The sequence below is a fragment of the Erpetoichthys calabaricus genome, chromosome 16, assembly GCF_900747795.2.
Source record: "Erpetoichthys calabaricus chromosome 16, fErpCal1.3, whole genome shotgun sequence".
In the NCBI taxonomy this organism is placed as follows: domain Eukaryota; kingdom Metazoa; phylum Chordata; class Cladistia; order Polypteriformes; family Polypteridae; genus Erpetoichthys; species Erpetoichthys calabaricus.
Window position 1 is genome coordinate 93,537,220 of NC_041409.2, and position 21,844 is coordinate 93,559,063.

At 43.1% G+C, this 21,844-nt stretch overlaps 2 protein-coding genes across 2 annotated transcripts in view; one reads left to right on the plus strand and one right to left on the minus strand.

The window, feature by feature from the left end:
* The window catches only part of si:dkeyp-69b9.6 (uncharacterized), a 752,000-nt gene that overhangs the window by 541,497 nt on the left and 188,659 nt on the right, over positions 1–21,844 (plus strand). The gene's annotated exons all lie outside the window — the stretch shown is intronic.
* Positions 1–21,844, minus strand: part of LOC114666522 (glutamate receptor ionotropic, NMDA 2D) — a 168,864-nt gene that overhangs the window by 14,959 nt on the left and 132,061 nt on the right. The window contains 7 exon segments of the mRNA XM_051919843.1: positions 5,316–5,548; positions 16,732–16,919; positions 17,032–17,192; positions 17,288–17,517; positions 17,661–17,786; positions 17,998–18,151; positions 18,374–18,536. Of these exon segments, the coding sequence (XP_051775803.1) occupies positions 5,316–5,548; positions 16,732–16,919; positions 17,032–17,192; positions 17,288–17,517; positions 17,661–17,786; positions 17,998–18,151; positions 18,374–18,536 (1,255 nt within the window).

Consider the following 21,844-nt stretch of genomic DNA (forward strand, 5'->3'; position numbering starts at 1 on the left):
GCAATGGTCAAATTGGCATGAAAAGCGGCACATAGAAAATGTAATACACAAGTAAGAAATCACTTGAAAACGAGTAAAAGAGAGACTCCTTGGTCTGGAATGGGGTTATGTGTAGAGGTGGTTAACACGGAGTAGAATCCCAAAGGCTTTCCTGCTATATGGCTATTGGAAAAGGAGGTGTTGTGATGTAAGATGTTACATATAACTCGATAAATATTTTGTATATCTTTATTTGTATGTTAGGCAAAGCAATGTCATTTACTGTTACATTAGTGAGAAGCATTCATGTTTATCCCCCCTTTACATCTGAGTCTCTTTGAATTTTACGACAGAGTTTTGGGGGGGGTGCCTTAAACCGGTTTGACAAGTGGTTCTCTGCTAAAGTCTCTCCCTTCAACCCCCGCAAGAAGGCCAGGTTGCCTAACTGCCAAGCTTTACTTCAACAAATGGTTTTGGGGGGGATGGCAGGTGTTAAGATGTTCTATTTCCCCATTGGTTTGAAGTATGGCTGTTTGGAACTGGCTTGTATCAGAAGCCTTTAAGTACCACAACGCCCTATTGGCTGTAGGGGTTGGACAGAAAACCCATAAATTTGCTTGCTTCATCTCACTCTCTCTCTCTTACTAACATCTGATGAAGACGCATCTCTGACCAGACTGATGAATTGAAAGGACAACACAATGGAGAGCACAGCTCAGCAGCCATATTGAAAAGACACGTGGCTGAAAGCTGACCACATATGAACTCGAGACATTTTAAGTAACTAACAAGTCTGTGTGCCGCCTGAAACTACACATCACCATTTAATCAGGTTGTATGGTTGCCAATATTCAAATGTACTTTGCATATCTTAATACATAATTCGCCAGTCTCCTCACTCACTCACTCACGTCCGTCTGAAGCCGAATGCGCAGTCGCCTTCTGCACAGCTGCCCGAAAAACCTTACGAGACCAACATCGTGGCAGGCAGCGGATTTACGGACGCGAAAATTCAAAGAGAAAGGCGACTACGGCCGTGAAAATTCAAAGAGAAAGGTGACTTCGACCGACATCCAACCCCAACATCGCGGCAGGTGGCGGATTTACGGACGCGAAAATTCAAAGAGAAAGGCGACTACGGCCGCGAAAATTCAAAGAGAAAGGCGACTTCGACCGACATCCAACCCCAACATCACGGCAGGCAGCAGATTTACGGACGTGAAAATTCAAAGAGAAAGGCGACTACGGCCGTGAAAATTCAAAGAGAAAGGTGACTTCGACCGACATCCAACCCCAACATCGTGGGAGGCGGCGGAATTACGGCTGCGAAAATTCAAAGAGAAAGGCGACTTCGATTAAAGCTCTAGAGGCCTGAAAGGCGATTTCGACTACAACTCAAGGCCTAATTACGCATTCATTCAATACACCTTGTCACACACGAGCGCTTAGGAGACTGTCAACAAGCCCAGAGGTGAGTGAAGATATAAAGGATGAAGGGTTGTTTGATGGTATTGATATCTCTTTCTCTAACTTTCCAGAACCAAAGAAGACAAATAAGCATGTATCACTTCACATTCCAGAAAATGGCTGTCCATCCACTATTCCATCTTCCCCATCACTTCCGGCTTCCAATGACGACATCACTTCCGGTCCTCCCTTGATGACATCACTTCCGGCTTCCGATGATGATGCCACTTCTGTCCTCCAGTGATGACGTCACTTCCTCCTTAATTATTCAGCAGCCATTTTTGTATAAAAGCACCCTCAATCCTCTGTACTTTGTCGAATATCTGCATTTAAAACAGTTTTGACCAATTTGCTATCTAACCCTAGCAATATACGGGGCCAATCCCCTACTCTTTATACTGGTTTTTGTGACTTCTTATCACAACCTATATCAGGTTTGTGGTGCTTATACTTATTATATATTATACTATTCCACTCGTGCCCGTTTCATCTTACGTTGTCGAAACGGGCTCTTTGTCTAGTTTTTAATATTTATGAATATTACCAATAATACATTGTTTAAATTGTAATTTAACTCCTGCTTGTCTTTTACTATACCTAACTGCCTGAGGTTATAGATATAGAAGGGAAGGTGGGGAGAAGTTATCTTCTTCTATAATACACTACCGTGGCTGTTTGTTTGTCTGTCCAGGATTTTAAATCACCTGTAGCTCGCAAACCATTTCACCTATTGACTTGAAATTTGGTACACATATACTACGTCACGTCTACTATCCGGTTTCGGGGTGATGATTTTATTACTCTTTTTATTTTTTATTTTATTTTGTTGTAGAATCAACTATCGGCAGCATGCAGCAGGGCGGCCGTGCGGCGCATGCGTACAGGCGCTGTTCTCATTCCCTACCACCTTCGCTAATCATTCTTGAGGCAGATTGAAGACTTAAGTGCCAGCTTAAGTGAAAAATTAAAGAAAATGTACTAAGTAATTGCAACACGAAAACTAAGTTAATCAGTTTTCACGTGAAAAGATGCAGACGAAAGAAGCAGTGGGCCGCTAGGATGGAGTAAAGAAGAGCTGCTCAGGAAGTAGCAAACACATCAACCTCTGAGCAAACGAATGCTAAACGTACAGAGAAAGAGGATGAATGCTATGAATGCTCAAGTCAAGTGTATTCACTGTACGTTATCGTGCAGTACGCCGTTACTGGTATACTATAATACCTTATAAACAGTGGTAAGTCTGGGAGATTTGAGGCATTCTGACAAAGGCTACATATTAATAATACAAAGGGGAAAGTAGAGCAATATATTACTCTACCAAGACAAAACAGGAGGTTTACAATTTCTTGCTGGTTTCCCACAACAAGCATGGTGCAGCTACTCTTCTAGGGATACGCAAAGCATATGTACGAGACAGCAATTGACAAACCCAGATTTTTATACACTTGTTTAACTCAAAGCAGTTTCTAGGACAGGTACTGTTTAGGGAAGGCCACTGACGTTACATAGGCAATAACGGGGGGTGGCAGTAGTATGTGGGTGTTATAATAAGTTTGTTATAATATAATAAGTTTAATGTCACTGTCTCTGTGCAGACATTTTAAATCTGTTTTTCTTTTCTTTGTACATGCATAGCTGAGCCAGATTTAGTACAAAGGGGCTCAGCATTTAGAATTGCCGAGCCAAGCACAGGACAAGATAGACAAAGACAGCTGGAGGAATGTATAGTCAGCCTAAAGACAGAATAGTATACATTGTGAATTTCCCATTGGGATTAATAAAGTATCTATCTATCTATCTATCTATCTATCTATCTATCTATCTATCTATCTATCTATCTATCTATCTATCTATCTATCTGTCCTCTGTCAGCACAAAATCTTCTTTCCTTGTTTGGAAATGGACTGTTTGCCGACGTGAGGGCCTACACGTGGAGAAGACAGTATAAAGACTTGGACAGCAGCCAAACACTTTGAAGCCGACGGACGGATGGGTGATATCGTCATCCGTCCTGAAAATCCTTTCAGTGCAGTGACGAAAGATGGCAGACTGTATAGATCAAGATCCCACCTTGATAAAGTTTTGTCATGGCTTCCCGTCTGTAATGCCACGTAAATCGTCAGTTATTTTCTCTTATGTGATTTTTACCGCAGTATCACTATGGGAGGGATATCGCCTTTTAATATCATATCTATATAGTTTTCGGTTACTTAAAACGCCACAATTACAAAAGAACTTATTCCAACTAGGGAGCTATATCACCCCCTAAAGGAACAGTGGGTGAGGTATTGTCCTGGTGTAAAATGGAACCAGGCAGGCCATGTGCACATTGGGCATTCTGGAGCTCCCTGGGTTATTAACCTACACATATAAAAGGCAAGGCCCTCACTGACTCCTCACTAATTCTCCCACTTTCCATAGTGGTGGGAAGCTGAAATTTCGCATGCTCATTCCTTGCAGTGTACTTACAAAAGTTAGGTATGTTTCATGTCCTATTGCAACACCCAGGGGAGGAAACAGATGTACCCCCTAAACTGTATCTATAGATAGTGGAAACCCCTCCTCACTATTTCTGCAACTTCCAATATACGTAGGAAGCCCAAATTTCCCTTGCCCATCCTTTACACTGTACTTACAAACGTTAAGTATGTTTCATTTCGCGCTGTGCCCGTAACGAACTTTCGAAAATAACATCTTCTTTTTGGCGGTTCTCACCATTATGCTGTAAAGAACTTTCAGAACTGACCTCTCCTTTTGGATGTTTCATTCCTTATTTCCGTTAACAGATGATTTATTTCATGGCAGAGACGCACAAGGGCCGCCCCCGGTCCCCCTTCCTTTTTCCGCACCTACCACGTGGTTGGCTCCCTGCCTACATACATTAACGACAGCCCGCGCTCATGTGCCTCCTCACTCGCTTCCTTACTTTCCTCAGCTGTCCATCGTACTCACTGCTCCCTTCTTCTTTACTCCACCGCTTCAAGCCTGTTCTTGTTTGTCTTGCTTCACGTCTTCCTGCTGGTGACTCCTGCCTTTTCATTTAGTTTCTTCACACTCTTAATTCTCCGGGCAGGCCTCCACAGACTCTACTTTTGAAGGTCGGCGCACCAATTATGTTACTACGAAACTTACAACCACCAAAACTTTGTAACGGCACCAGGCTTCAGATCAGATCTCTGCACAAGAACCTCATTGAGGCAACTGTCTTCACTGGAAGTGGCTCAGGGGAGACTGGATTTACTCCTCACATGCCACTCATACCCTCTGACCTCCCATTCCAATTTCCAGTAAGGGTCTGCTTGGCTATGACCATAAATAAGTCACAGGGCCAGACTCTAAAACAGGTCGCCATTGACTTGACACCAGATTGTTTCTCACATGGCCGACTGTATGTTGCATGCTCAAGAGTGAGCTCAGCAGACAGCTTGGTCATTTTACAGCCTGAGGATATCATTTACAAAGAGATCCTTACATCCTAAAAATGGGCATTTCTCATACACAACATTTACAATCATAAATTAAACTCTTTACAATCATCAAATTCACTCTCAATAATAAAATAAGCCTACGACAATTTCATTGACAATCATGTTACGTTATTTTTAAAATGTTTCCTTTTCTTTTCCGTAACTTCTTTAACACACTACTTCTCCGCTAGTTTGCTACAAAAGGCTTAACGCTGAAACGTAAGTGTCAGTTTGAAATATTTGAGACATGTGGGGCATCATTATAAAAAGTACAAAAGGAATGGATGAAAGCCTCCATCAAGTAGGATTACCACAGTCAAACAAAAAAACTAAAAACAAAAGCTTGGTAGATTTCAATTTAAAATGGTGAGATGATGTCACATGGACCACACATGTACTCACTCTGCTAAAGGCCAGTAGAAAGTCCAGTTTCCCTGTGTGACCCATACAGTGTCTTAGCTTCCAGTAGATGAGGTGCTCCCAAGCAAATACAAGTAGGCTGAGTCCCATGGCAACCAAAAGCATGTAAAAGACCCCTGCCATGTTGTCAATGTCTAGTTTGCTGCTCATCACTTCAATCTTGTCATTGTGGCAGATTCCAGAAAGCCAGAGTCTCTCCAGCATCTCAATTTCATCTGAAACAAGACAAGACAAGGCCAGAATGAAGACCACGTGGAATGAAATTATCGACAGATGAGAGAACAGATAACATCTTTCTTCTTCTTGCTCCTAAAAGCAGTGATACACATGCAACACAGACTAATCACACTTAAGTAACGTAAAAAATAACAAGGTTTAGATGATGCTCATAGTACTCGGGTTACAGGTAGTGGGTTCTAAGACTGGCTGCCATGTGGTACTGCTGTGGTTTAAAGCTATTGTGGCGTTACACCTCCGTAGTTTTATAGGCTTATAGTATCACTATTATCACGTGTACAGAGTAAAGTGAGATTTTTGTTTGCACATGCTAATACACATGAAATCTTTAGTGCCAAGCATTTGTTAGTTCACACATGATCAAAAGTAGCTTAGCAATGTTGAAGGAATGGGGTAGTGCATTAGCAATGAACCACCATCAAATTTTGCCAGCTTCTTGTCATGTGGTAGGTGCAGAGACGTCCCGTATCAGCGGATGGTCCTGACCTCTCCCTCTCTCTCTCTCACGGTAAATTAAGAAGTAAAACATTACAAATGTTAGAGGAGATGTGTGATGACCCAGCATTTAGCTGCAGTGTTATGTTCACCTGGCTACAATAGTTTAGAGAAGTAAGAGAAATCACTTGACTAAATGAAATCAATCTCCCTGCCACTTAGATCCTACCCCTACTTTACTGACTTGCAGTGACAAACTTTCTGCTCCCATTTCTCAGTTTGGTTTCCACACCTGTGTTGTTCCAAGTGATTTGAAAACTGCAGCCGTAACCCCTGTTTTAAGAAAACCTGGCTCAGACCCGATACAGCTAAAATTTGAATCGCCCAATTTCTAATTTTCCGTGTTTGGCTAAGATCTTAGAAAAGGTTGTTGCTGCTCAACTCAAGGATTATTTCAACTTGGATAACCTGCTTGCACCTTTTCAATCGGGACTCAGAGCCCTACGTAGCACTGAAACTGCTTTACTTAAGGTAACCAATGACTTCCTTAGAACCGCAGATTCTGGGATGGCTGCTCTTCTAGTTCTCCTTGACTTTTGATACAGTTGACCATAACATTTTACTGTCCTGACTTTCAGCTCTTGATATCTCTGGTGCCGCTCTTTCTTGGTTCACATCACACCTCAGTGATTGCCAGTACTACGTCTTCATTAGGGAATACAAATCTGCCACTACTTCACTCACACAAGGTATCCCTCAAGGGTCAGTTCTCAGTCCAATCCTCTTTAACATCTCTGTGCTCCCATTATGTGAGATTATTCCTCGGTATGGTCTGAGCTTCCACTGCTATGCCGATGACACACAACTTTATGTAAGCATTGATGCAACTGCAACATCTGTGAATTTCCCTTTGGGATTAATAAAGTATCTATCTATCTATATATCTATCTATCTATCATATAGTGTCCTTCATATCTATCTATCTAATAATAATAATTCATTACATTTATATAGCGCTTTTTTCAGTACTCAAAGCGCTATCCACACAGGGAGGAACCGGGAAGCGAACCCACAATCTTCCACAGTCTCCTTACTGCAAAGCAGCAGCACTACCACTGCGCCACCTGTGAGGACTATCTATCTATCTATCTATCTATCTATCTATCTATCTATCTATCTATCTATCTATCTATCTATCTATCTATCATATAGTGTCCATCATATCTATCTATCTATCTATCTATCTATCTATCTATCTATCTATCTATCTATCTATCTATCTATCTATCTATCTATCTATCTATCATATAGTGTCGTTCATATCTATCTATCTATCTATCTATCTATCTATCTATCTATCTATCTATCTATCTATCTATCTATCTATCTATCTATCATATAGTGTCCATCCTATCTATCTATCTATCTATCTATCTATCTATCTATCTATCTATCTATCTATCTATCTATCTATCTATCATATAGTGTCGTTCATATCTATCTATCTATCTATCTATCTATCTATCTATCTATCTATCTATCTATCATATAGTGTCCATCCTATCTATCTATCTATCTATCTATCTATCTATCTATCTATCTATCTATCTATCTATCTATCTATCTATCTATCTATCTATCTATCTATCTGTCTATCTATCTATCTATCTATCTATCTATCATATAGTGTCGTTCATATCTATCTATCTATCTATCTATCTATCTATCTATCTATCTATCTATCTATCTATCTATCTATCTATCTATCTATCTATCTATCATATAGTGTCCATCCTATCTATCTATCTATCTATCTATCTATCTATCTATCTATCTATCTATCTATCTATCTATCTATCTGTCTATCTATCTATCTATCTATCTAACATATTCACCTGTTGCATTGACTGACTGCATTCGGGAAATTAATCATTGGATGACAGATCATTTTTTACAACTCAATCCTGATAAAACAGAAATCTTATTAGTTGGTACCAAATCTGTCCCCTCTACCCTTCGTTGGCTAAAAATTGACGTTGATGGAATCTTGGTTGAACCCTCAGCATCAGTCCATAATTTGGGTGTTGTGATATGGACGCTGTATAGCGCCTGACCCGACACAGACTCACACTGAGGCACGTATAAAACACCAAGAACTTTTATTTTTCTTCACCTGTGGGCGTACGTCTTCCCTGTGACCCACAGGCAATACACAGTCCCAAGCACACAAGTAACAAAAGCACTTTCTCTTCCTCCTTGGCACCACCACTCCTCCCAAGCAACCTTGTCCTCCTTCACCCGACTCTGGCCACTGAGTGGTGGTGGCTGAAACATTTTTATAGCCCACCCGGAAGTGTTCCAGCTGCTTGACCGCCTGGTCACAATTGCACTTCTGGGTGGGGTTGAAGATTTGTCCAGCCGGGCTGTGGAATCCAGGCAGCACCCCCTAGATGCCACCCCAGCTCCCAACCGGGGCTGTGGAGGACTCCATCCCCCGTTAAGTGCCGAAATGCATATTACAATTATTTTTACTGCTTGCTATCACAAAGTGCTGGAAGACATTCCAGATTGTTCTGGCTCATTTTAACCCCTGGTTATAATCCCACATAGTGTGAAACTGCCAACCCAGTTTAAATGAGGATTAATCTGTGTTGGCACGAGCTCATATCCGGATGTGATTTGACTGATTCAAAGTGCTGGCTGTTATTCTTTCAGGCCTCTTCTTTTTCTGGCTACTAATTTCTGTTATTGAGTACTTGAAGTAAAGCTAACCATGACTATAAAGCACAGGGCAGGAAACATACCACATAAAAGTGTTCTTATGCCCTTTATAGAAGAATACTCATCCATATTTTTTTTTTTTTGCTTATATGAAAGAAGGATTTTTTAAAATAAACTAACTTATATAGACCCTTAGCATACACTGACATCCCGTCTATAAAGATGTGAGGTTGTGGTGTTAAAATTGGATCAAACAAAAAAGAGAAAAGCCAGAAAAAACATCATTATTCTACTATCTTTGGTTCACATTTGTCCGTTTGCCCATTTTTTCTGCCACTTTAGCACAATATAGATTTTGAGGTCAGCTGGTGCTGAGTATCACAGGCCACTCTCACACATACAGTAGGATACTCTTCAGTTATTCCTACTGAGTTAATTAATAATTGCAGGTCATCCTAGGCATCACATATTTGAAATGTAGGAGGAAGTCTGAAATAATAAGAGAAAGGTAAAAGTGTTTAGACTTAGGGCATTGTTCAGTACTGCAAGTCAGTCATTGTCCAACCCGCTATATCCTAACACAGGGTCACGGGGGTCTGCTGGAGCCTATCCCAGCCAGCACAGGGCGCAAGGCAGGAAACAAACCCCGGGCAGGGCACACACACACCAAGTACACACATGGGAAAATTTAGGATTGCCAATGCACCCGACCTGCATGTCTTTGGACTGTGGGAGGAAACCCACGCAGACACGGGGAGAACATGCAAACTCCATGCAGGGAGGACCTGGGAAGCGAACCCAGGTCTTCTTACTGCGAGGCAGCAGCGCTACCACTGTGCCACCATGCTGCCCTCAATGCAATAACTGTTGTTCTGAATTTATTGCACAAATTTTAATAGAAGAAGTGAAACTATATATGTTGTCACACACGTACGAGTAGGAGGCAGCTAAAGGGCTTAAGTAATGGTAATACCACATCCGACCAGGGGGTGGTGGGGTGCACTGACTCTCTTCCTCAGTTCCCTGCAGACCTTTCCTGAGAAATCCTGCCAAGTTTCGGCGCCTCCAAAGACCTCACGTCCGGTTCCAGGTCCAGACGACGTCACTTCCGGGTTACAGGCCCTCAGAGGTTTAAACTGTCAGTTTCAACTGTAAGGAATGGAATCAGGAGATGGAAGGCCACAGGCACAGTTGCTGTTAAACCAGCAGGTCTGGCAGGCCAAGAAAAATACAGGAGCGGCATATGAGCAGGATTGTGAGAATGGTTACAGACAACCCACAGATCACCTCCAAAGACCTACAAGAACATCTCGCTGCAGATGGTGTATCTGGACATCGTTCTACAATTCAGCGCAATTTGCACAAAGAACATCTGTATGGCAGGGTGATGAGAAAGAAGCCATTTCTGCACTCACGACACAAACAGAGTCGCTTGTTGTATGCCAATGCTCATTTACACAAGCCAGATTCATTATGGAACAAAGTGCTTTGGACTGATGAGACACAAATTGAGTTATTTGGTCAAAACAAAAAGCGCTTTGCATGGCGGAAAAAGAACACCGCATTCCAAGAAAAACACCTGCTACCTACTGTCAAATTTGGTGGAGGTTCCATCATGCTGTGGGGCTGTGTGGCTAGTTCAGGGACTGGGGCCCTTGTTAAAGTCGAGGGTCGCATGAATTCAACCCAATATCAACAAATTCTTCAGGATAATGTTCAAGCATCAGTCACAAAGTTGAAGTTACGCAGGGGTTGGATATTCCAACAAGACAATGACCCAAAACACAGTTTGAAATCTACAAAGGCATTAATGCAGAGGGAGAAGTACAATGTTCTGGAATGGCCGTCATAGTCCCCTGACTTGAATATCATTGAAAATCTATGGGATGATTTGAAGCAGGCTGTCCATCAAATTGAACTGAACTGGAGAGATTTTGTATGAAGAATGGACAACAATACCTCCATCCAGAATCAGACACTCATCAAAAGCTATAGGAGGACAGCGTCTAGAGGCTGTTAGATTTACAAAAGGAGGCTCCACTAAGTATTGATGTCATATCTCTGTTGGGTGCCCACATTTATGCACCTGTCTAATTTTGTTATGATGCATATTGCATATTTTCTGTTAATCCAATAAACTTAATGTCACTGCTGAAATCCTACTGTTACCATAAGGCATGTCAGATATTAAAAGGAAGTTGCTACTTTGAAAGCTCAGCCAATGAGAAACAAAAATCCAAAGAATTAAGAGGGGCTCCCAAACTTTTTCCATATGACTGTAAATACAATATCACTCCATATAAACAAATTCAGTTATATTCATGTGGTTGTTTACTATGGAATTTCTGGATGAAAGATGTGTTGTCCCTTCTGGATCATCCCGCTTCACCTCAATAAACATCAAACTGATTATGGAGGTCTTTATTTCAACTAACGTTAAACAACTAGCCATACTTCACTTATGAAATAAACAAACAGTAAAGCTGTATTTAATTTCTGTAGAAAACACCATGTAAAGACACTTCACAAGTAAACATCCATGGTGTCCCTGTTGACATGAATTTTTATAGTTGGAACACATGAAGGATAAGTGACTTTATTAGGAGCCTGCATGGGAACTGAATTGTCAGATTTGTGGTCCAGTTTCTTATCCACTACTCCTTTCTGCCAGCTCAGAAACATTTAAGGTACAAGACAGCACAGCTCTAGATATGATTTAAAGGAAAATGGTAATGTGTTGCAATACATTTTGATTAAAATTTGTAAATGACAGAATGTTAGATGGATTAGCAGCTATTCTAGAGTCAATTAAATATGGATTTGGACAGAATTCAAAATTTGTTGAAAATATTTTTTTTTTTGTAAGTAGAGTTTTACTTCTAAGAAGAAAAGTATTAGATATATTAGTACAATGAAATATTTGAAGTTTTACTGAAATAGGAATCAGTCTGTCAGTCAGTCAGTCATTATCCAACCCACTATATCCTAACACAGGGTCATGGGGGTCCACTGGAGCCAATCCCAGCCAGCACAGGGCGCAAGGCAGAAACAAATCCCGGGCAGGGTGCCAGCCAGCCCACCGCAGGAAATGAGAATCAGGTTATTTTAAATTATTGTAAAACCAGAAGCATCCATTTTGCAACTTTCTTATCCATTCCATTGTCTATCCTGGTAGTAAAGGGCAGTGGGTGTCAGAGGGGGTGACACCCAATTGACTGTCTATAAAATTCTTGTGCAGTGTTTTGGGCTGAAATCACCAAAATCGCAAAACTTCATCCCCTCCACCAGGGTTGCTGAAACGAGTGTCTGCCCGCCATTAATAGCGGGAATTACGTCACTGTATTAAACAGTAGGATATCCGCACGCTGCATTGTTTAAAATATGATCAACACTCTGTTAAGGAGCTCTCTTAATCAAGACCTTTGGAGGTCTTAATCCAGCCTTGGTTACCGCATTGGACGACCCCAACCTTAGTAAAACCACCATTAATGGATGCAAGGCTGGAATCAAACCTGCACCACTCTGTTTCACCAATAGACAGCAAGCACAGAATCAGGTTTATATAAATAGGGGGTGTGATGGACAACCGGCTACAGACTCCGGTCGCCACCCCCAGGCCGCTAGGAGGAGCAATCCGAACAGCATGATGGTGCCCCGAGTTCCAGCAGGGCCTCATGGACTTTGTAGTTTCTATACACAGCCCTGCTGGATACCTTGGGGACCACCGGGAGTCGCTGTAAGGGGGCTACTGGGCTCTTGTGTGCCCTATAACCCGGGAGTGCGTCAGCATCACGTGTCCGGAAGAAACGACATGCTCCCGGGGTGAAGAAGAGGATTGTTTACCCTGACCCGGAAGGAAACGGACTTGTGGGTTTTGCCAGGAACCATTTCCGGGTCAGGGGATATAAAAGGACTATGGGAAAGCCCAGACACTGAGCTGAGCTGGGAGGTAGGAGGGCGAAGTGTCTGGGCGAGGAGGATTGGTTTGTTTATTGAGAGAGTTGTGATTTATTCAATTCAATTCAATTCAATTCAATTTTATTTGTCATTCAGCAGAACATCCAAGATGTGCTGCAGAACGAAAATACGATGCACAAGACATTAATAAAAACACATAGTTAAAATCAGCCTACAATAAAATACTAAAATGCTTCATTTAAAAGACGAACAGCAGTAGGAAAAAAACTGTTTTAAACCTGGTAGTTCTACATTTCAGGCTGCGGTACCTTCTGCTTGAGGGCATGAGGGAAAAGAGTTCAGAGGCAGGATAAGTAGGGTCTCTAGAAATTTATATGAGTAGTGTGGTGTGGAGAGTGCTTTGTGCACATAATGGTAAAATAAAAGAATATTTATATTTTCACCTGGTCATCAGAGTTGTACCTGAGGGTTCAAGAGGTGGACAAAGGGCTTATCTGTTACAGGGGTGTCAACCAATTAACAGATGAGTACGGGTTTGAGGGTTAGGGTACAATGAGTTGCCCCATCTACTCGGAGTCTTCAAGCAAAAATTAACTCTTTTAAGAAAAGCAGTGGGCAATCACTGCATACAATAAACAAAGCAACAAGCAATCAGAGGACACTGGAAATCGGACAGTGTGTCTCTTTAGGATGCTCAGGTCCAGATCTGGCATGGGTGTTGTTTATATAGCACCTTTTCTAGAAGGGACGGGGCTTGTGATGAGACTTGTTCAGGCATCTTCCTGGTCAGACCATTCAGAAATATGAAGGAAATTTGAAGGGGTTTAGCAACTGTGCCCCCCTCTTACCCCTGGGTGAAGGTGCTTACCTTAACAGAGTGTTGAAGGTAACCGCTATGCACTCATGTATAACAAGGTCAGTTACGTATCCCTCCATTTTCTAAATTTTCTTTTTTCCACTCCACTGTGCAGGGTCATACAGAGAGTATCATGGCAGCGAATGATTTACTGTAAATGTGGAACTACATGTCTCGGTCATACACACACCCAGACTCATTCGCACCAGGTACATCCATCCATCCATCCATTTTCCAACCCGCTGAATCCGAACACAGGGTCACGGGGGTCTGCTGGAGCCAATCCCAGCCAACACAGGGCACAAGGCAGGAACCAATCCTGGGCAGGGTGCCAACCCACTGCAGGACACACACAAACACACCAAGCACACACTAGGGCCAATTTAGAATCGCCAATCCACCTAACCTGCATGTCTTTGGACTGTGGGAGGAAACTGGAGCGCCCGGAGGAAACCCACGCAGACACAGGGAGAACATGCAAACTCCACGCAGGGAGGACCCGGGAAGCGAACCCAGGTCCCCAGATCACCCAACTGCAAGGCAGCAGCGCTACCCACTGCGCCACCGTGCCGCCCACCAGGTACATTTAGAGATTTATTTATTTTATTTGTTTATTTATAAAGCACTTTAAAAACAACATCAAGGCTGACCAAAGCACTGTACAATAAAAACCCAACACATCAGACACACAATAACCAAAGGGTAAATGAAACAGAAACACATAAACACATAAGAGCTGAAGAGATTCATAATAAAGAGTATACCGATAGCCAACATATCATACTGGGTTAAAAGCCAGAGAGCAAAAGTGTTTTTTAAATAAGATTTAAAGACAGCGAGTGAAGGAGCCTGCCTAACATGCAACGGCAAATCGTTCCAGAGTTTTGGGGCTGCAACTGAAAAAGCCTGATCACCTCGGAGATTGCATTGTGTCTTAGGAACAAATAAAAGCGTCTGGTCTGCTGACCTGAGAGAGTGAGATGGTACATAAGGGTGCAGCAGTTCCAACAAATAAAATGGGGCACAACCATTAAAGGATTTAAAAACAAATGTAAGGATCTTAAAATGGATTCGAAAACGAACTGGAAGCCAGTGCAGGGAAGCCAAAATCTGGGTAACATGCTGATACTTTCTCGTGCCAGTTAAAAATCGAGCAGCGGCATTTTGCACCAGCTATAGACGAGCAATGGAGGCCTGGCTAATTCCAAAAAAAAGCGCATTGCAATAATCTAGACAAGATGTTATAAAAGCAGGTATCGCTGTTTCAAGTTTGCGTTTAGACAAAACGGGCTTGTGTTTTGACAGCCGCCTCAACTGGAAAAAGCAAGAGTTTACCACTGCGTTCACATGGCTATCAAGTTTTCAAGTGGAATCAATTTTCACACCTAAATTTGTGATCATGGATTTCTCAAATTCAGCCACAGTGTAAAGGTCGATGCAGGGGGTCCCATTGGTGCCATTGGGTCTAAATAGCATGACTTCTGTCTTGTTCTCATTAAAATTTAGAAAATTTAATGCCATCCAACTCCTGATGTCAATAAGGCAATCAAGCAGGGGCTGGACAGAACATGGACCTTGGCGCTTCAGATGGAAATAAACCTGACAGTCGTCTGCATAAAGATGAAAGGAAATATCGTGTTTCCGGAAAATAGTGCAGAGTGGCACAAGGAGAACAGAAGAAGTCCCAGGATGGAGCCCTGTGGTACACCCCAGGGGAGAGCAACAGAGTTGGAAGTAAAATCATCAATGGTGACACAAAAACTTCTATCTGAGAGATAGCTGAACCCATGATGCCCACCCACTGCTCCAGCCTGGAGATGAGGATCTCATGGTCTATCGTGTCAAAGGCAGCTGTTAAATCGAGAAGCATAAGTAGTACACAGTCACCAGAGTCCACTGTTAAAAGAATATCATTATGATACGAGATGATGATCAACTTAACTTGCAGGACTTTGGGCTGTGGAATAATGTAAGAGTATCTAAGGAAGACACAAAGGCATGGAGAGAATGTATGAATGACAGACAGACAGAGAATAGACTGGGAATTGAACCCAGGACACTGAAACTACAAGGTGTGTGGCACGCGGCTGGGGGTGGTACCCAGCCGGGACGCCCAGAAGGACAGGAAGAGGGCTCATGCCTCCTCCGGACCGCCAGGGAGCGTCCTCATGCCTGGAGGACTTGGGACCTCAGCACTTCCGCCACACTAGGAAGTGCTGGGGGGAAGAAGGAAAGAGAGACACCCGGAGTGCTTCCGGAAAGACAGCCGGCACTTCCGCCACACAGGGGCGTGTCAAGGGAAGATTGCCGGGAACCACCTGGAGCACATCCGGGTGACTATAAATGGGGCCGCCTCCCTCCTATCAATGAGTTGGAGTCGGGAGCAGGAGCAGGACGAAGCTCCTGGAGAGAGAGTAGCGGTGGTCCAGGGACAAGGCGAGAAAAGGCCCAGGAGAAGGGAGACTGGGGCTAGAGCACTGTGAGTTGTGCGGGACTGAGCTGTGTTGTGTGGAGAACGGGACGAAAATAAAAGGTGTTTTTGATAAAGATGTGGTCTCAGTCTGATGGTGTCCGGGCAAGTCTCACAGGTGGAAATGCTAACCCGTCTAACCCTTAAATGGCAACAAATCTCATGAGAAATCAAGCTAATGGAAAGAAGAATGTTCAGCCTCAATTAACCGTGGATCATCCCTTACACATCTATTTGGAGTGTTGGGATAACTCAGTGGTTCTCAAACTGTGGGGTGGGCCCCCCACCAGGGTAGTAACAAAAAAGGAGGCGCGAATGTTGCCATATGTGGCGTAATTTCGTTATTCGTAGGGAAATTTTGAACTTGTAGCGGTGTATTAAATATAGGAGTATATTTTATTAGGGTTACAAAAAAACGTTTGAGGGGTGCGATTAAAACTGTTATGAAAACTCGGGCTGCAAATACTTAAAGGTTGAGAAACGCTGCCTTATACATCTATTTGGAGCATTGGGGTATCTGTTAACAGCAGGAACAAACCCACATTTTATTTAAAAAAGCAGCCATACTCATGTAAACATTAATTATACTCATTTTAATTGAGAGTTTTGATTAAATTCGGGTCAGTTAAATGATTAACCCTTCACTGTCTAATCTATTTCTTACTTTCCTTGCCCTTTCGGTTAAAGCCTGTTCAGAAGATGCCTTTCCACAAACCTCGCTAAAATAATTTTGTCCTTGGTATTAAACAAGAAGTGCTCACCGTCGCCGACAAACTGCAACAAGGCGAGGTCCACCGCCCTTTTCCACCTGGAACCTTTCTGCAATGCGATGCCATAGCCCGTGGTGGCAAATACCTTTCCTGAGCCGATGGTCATGACTTTACATCCTTCGTCCTTTCGAGCCATATAATTTAAAACAGCTGCATCATAGATGAAAGCATCCAACTTTCTATGGGTTGATTTGGAAAAGAGAGAAAGAATAAGAGAGAAAGTAAGAAGCATACTGGCACTGGAATAAAGCCTCATTCTCAAGGGCCTTCTTCTGAAAAGGGTTGTCTCACCCAGTCTTCAAGTTGTTGATTGCCTCTTCAACCCCCTTCTGGTTGTATTTGTCCATGTACTGGTGCATGTCAGGGTAGTTGCTGCGAATATTCTTCTCCGTGCTGCCATTGGGCACAGTACCAAACTTCAAAGGTGGATACTGGTCATATGGTCTTTGAAACTGGTAGTGAGGAAAAGTTGGGACATAAGAAGTTTAACAGTTGATAAAAATATGGACACTAAGGGAACCATTTGGGCAAAAAATATTCAACATACCTTCCGGTCACTGAGTCCGGACACAGTGTCAATATACTCCTCCTGGATCATAAAGGCTGCCAGATTGGCTGTATAACTTGCCAGGAAGATGACAGCAAAAAAGGCCCAGATCAATACCATGATCTTGCTAGTTGTGCCACGGGGATTCTCCACAGGGACCGAATTATTGAAAACAAGTGCCCATAACAACCAGATAGACTTGCCAATGGTGAATTTGGACCCACCTGGTTCTGAAGGAACAAGACTAACATTAAGGTGACTTAAAAGTGCCTTCTTTTATCATTTTACTGAAAATTCAAGCTTTAATAAACTGCATTTAATGGAAGTTAGCTTCACCAAAGAACAAAATCAAGTGTCATTTGCCCCCACTCACTTTTTCCTGAGGCCAGGCTGCGGTTGTAGCCTACAGGGCTGAAGAATTCAAAGATGAACACGGTTACAGCAACCACTGTGAGGCACATTACAAACATCATCACCCAAACCGCTGGACTGTAGGGCTCTAAAAGAGTATACAACCGGCATATGGTCATCAAAGTCATGGTTTAACTGAACAGCTGCTTTGTAAATCTACAGAAAATGCCTACTGTCTTCAAAACAGCAGAGTGGACACTGTGAGCTCAAAGCTTTGAGAAAAAAATCTGGCAAAGGTTTCATAAGTGAGAGTCCACAGTGTCCATCACATTTCCAAACGTTTGCACCTGAATACCCACCAAGGAATGCAGACGGAGACACAGTGCCATTGCTCCGAGAGACCATGACACTAATGCCAGTCTCCACAAAGGGAACGGAGAAATCCACAACCTCAGACCTTTCCTCATTGATAGTTAGAGAGCCAATCGCCATGTCAGCTCTGCGATAGACCACCTGCAACCAAGTAATAGAGAAACAAACAGGAGACTGAGATCAAAAAATAAAAGAAAATCTACGATAACCTGTGACCTGAGGCAAATCTGATTTGGTTAACCATGTGTCGCACCACCAGCAGCTAAACATCGCTTGTCCCGCACCTATTATATTGCATGCTTTTGCCTCCCATATCTATGCAGTACTGTTTTAGTCCCAATTTGCAGAAGTCGGAGCCATTACCTCGCCTATCATCCCGTTCCATACACCGTCAATCTTCTTGCCGTGTTTCCCATTGGTGACCAGGTATAGGTCATAGGTGAAACCCACAGTCTTGGCCAGTCGCTTGAGGATGTCAATGCAGAAACCCTTGCAGCAGCACTTCAGTGGCGCTACGACCTCATGGCTGTTAAATGCAAGGAACATAAAATTGTCCGCTTAGCACACACTTTGTTCGGTAGGAATACTTTTTTTTCCACACTGCTGCTCTACCTAAACCCACCTTGACCTTCTCATCAGCCACTTCCTGTGTAATCTGTCATCTCAGCATCTGGGCTTCTCTCACTTGCACATCATGACATTACTATAAAACACATCCAGGCCTCATTCCATGTGAAATGTTGCTAATGACATCAAATTCAGGGGCATAATACCTTTTTTTTTTTTATATAAAACTCACACATATCACTTTCCAGCAGATGCTTTCTGTCTCAACCGATGAAATAAAACTCACTCTTATTGCTTATTCCAACACTGCCAGGTCTCATCAGTGTTATAAAACTTGCTCATATTGCTTATCCCAGCATAGTCTGTCTTTAATGATGTTATAAAAACTGACGCATATTGTTTATTCTAACACTGTCTAGTCTCACTGGTGTTATAAAACCGGACGTATTTCCTGCTCTAGTCCTACCTGATACTGTTAATCTTAAAAGAAATCATTCCTAGTGGATGGTGGTAAAATAATTCACATTTTTATCCCAGCCTCATCAGCACTGTAAGACCAGCTCACACTGATTACATTCATCTCTCCATTTTTAATCTGTTCCGTTTCTTTTTTTTCTTGTCAGGGTGTCAGCAGCCAGACCCCAACTTTGGCAGTAGCAGGTTCAACTAGAGGTAAAGTCATAATCCAGTCCTTGATAATGCTCAGTCGTATTGCTTATATCGATCCTACCTGACTACATTAATACTATAAAGCTCAAACATTTCAGAATCAGAATCAGAATATCTTTATTGTCATTGTAACAAATACAATGAAATTAAGTGCAGTCCCTGTGGTGTCAAAATATAAATACAGGGGGTCCTTGGGTTACAACGTCTCGACATACGACGTTTCGAGTTTACAACGCTCACTCCCATACAAAACTTAAAAAAATTGAGACGTGAGTGTTTCGGCTTACGCCGTCAGCGTCGTACTTACAGACCACGTGGGCGAATTAGTTTGAATACGCAGTAAAGCGGCGTATGAGTGAGGGAGTTCCTCCACAAACGGAGGAAGTGTTCCGTTTGTGTCGCTTTGTTTGGCCCTTATCATGACTCCTAAACGAAAGTCAGAGTCTTCAGATGGTAGCACTTCAAAGAAGAAGAAAGCCATCACAATGGACGTGAAATTAAACATTGTAAAGAGATCAGACGGAATAAAGGTAAGGAATTTTTTTTTACACTCACTTTTCTGTCATTTTTTCTGTTACTACATCCATCCATCCATCCATTTTCCAACCCGTTGAATCCGAACACAGGGTAACGGGGGTCTGCTGGAGCCAATCCCAGCCAACACGGGGCACAAGGCAGGGAACCAATCCCGGGCAGGGTGCCAACCCACCGCAGTCTGTTACTACAGTACAATACAATACAACCATCCATCCAGTATCCAACCCGCTATACCTAACTACAGGGTCACGGGGGTCTGCTGGAGCCAATCCCAGTAAAACACAGGGCGCAAGGCAGGAAACAAACCCCGGGCAGGGCGCCAGCCCACCGCAGCAATACAATACAATACAATTTATTTTTGTATTGCCCAAAATCACACAAGAAGTGCCGCAATGGGCTTTAATAGGCCCTGCCTCTTGACAGCCCCCCAGCCTTGACTCTCTAGGAAGACAAGGAATAACTCCTCAAAAAAACCTAGTAGGGAAAAAATGGAAGAAACCTTGGGAAAGGCAGTTCAAAGAGAGACCCCTTTCCAGGTAGGTTGGGCGTGCAGTGGGTGTCAAAAGAAGGGGGTCAATACAATACAATACACAGAACAGAACAAATCCTCAATACAGTCCATCCATTTTCCAACCCGCTGAATCCAAATACAGGGTCACGGGGGTCTGCTGGAGCCAATCACAGCCAACACAGGGCAGGAACCAATCCTGGGCAGGGTGCCAACCCACTGCAGGACACACACAAACACACCCACTAGGGCCAATTTAGAATCGCCAATCCACCTAACCTGCATGTCTTTGGAATGTGGGAGGAAACCGGAGCGCCCGGAGGAAACCCATGCAGACACAGGGAGAACATGCCAACTCCACGCAGGGAGGACCCGGGAAGTGAACCCAGGTCCCCAGGTCTCCCAACTGCAAGGCAGCAGCGCTACCCACTGCGCCACTGTGCCACCCTCCTCAATACAGTATAAAAATAAAAATTTTAGAAGTACGGAGCAGAATTTAACAGTAGATGATATCACATAAGAAGATGTGGATGAAATTAGAGTCCTGGAGACCTCATCCATCAAGCTGCCTCCCCCATTTGGCCATTCTTGCCACGTGCAAAAGTTCACTGACAACACTGCTATCGTGGGCTGCATCAGGAGTGGGCAGAAGGAGGAGTATAGGAACCTAATCAAGGACTTTGTTAAATGGTGCGACTCAAACCACCTACAACTGAACACCAGCAAAACCAAGGAGCTGGTGGTGGATTTTAGGAGGCCCAGGCCCCTCATGGACCCCGTGATCATCAGAGGTGACTGTGTGCAGAGGGTGCAGACCTATAAATACCTGGGAGTGCAGCTGGATGATAAACTGGACTGGACTGCCAATGCTGATGGTCTGTGCAAGAGAGGACGGAGCCGGCTATACTACCTTAGAAGGCTGGCGTCATTCAACATCTGTAATAAGATGCTGCAGATGTTCTATCAGACGGTTGTGGCGAGCGCCCTCTTCTACGCAGTGGTGTGCTGGGGAGGCAGCATAAAGTAGAAGGACACCTCACGCCTGGACAAACTGGTGAGGAAGGCAGGCTCTATTGTGGGCACTGAGCTGGACAGTTTGACATCTGTGGCAGAGCAACGGGCGCTGAGCAGACTCCTGTCAATCATGGAGAATCCACTGCATCCACTGAACAGGATCATCTCCAGACAGAGGAGCAGCTTCAGCGACAGACTGCTGTCACCGTCCTGCTCCACTGACAGACTGAGGAGATCGTTCCTCCACCACAATATGTGACTCTTCAATTCTACGAAGGGTAAACGTTAACATTATACAAAGTTATTGTCTGTCTGTTATACCTGCATTGTTATCACTCTTTAATATTTTCTTTATCAGTATGCTGCTGCTGGAGTATGTGAATTTCCCCTTGGGATTAATAAAGTATCTATCTATCTATCTATCTATCTATCTATCTATCTATCTATCTATCTATCTATCTATCTATCTATCTATCTATCTATCTATCTATCTATCTATCTATTCCATGGCTGAAACAATGCTGGGCCAGCCAATCCGA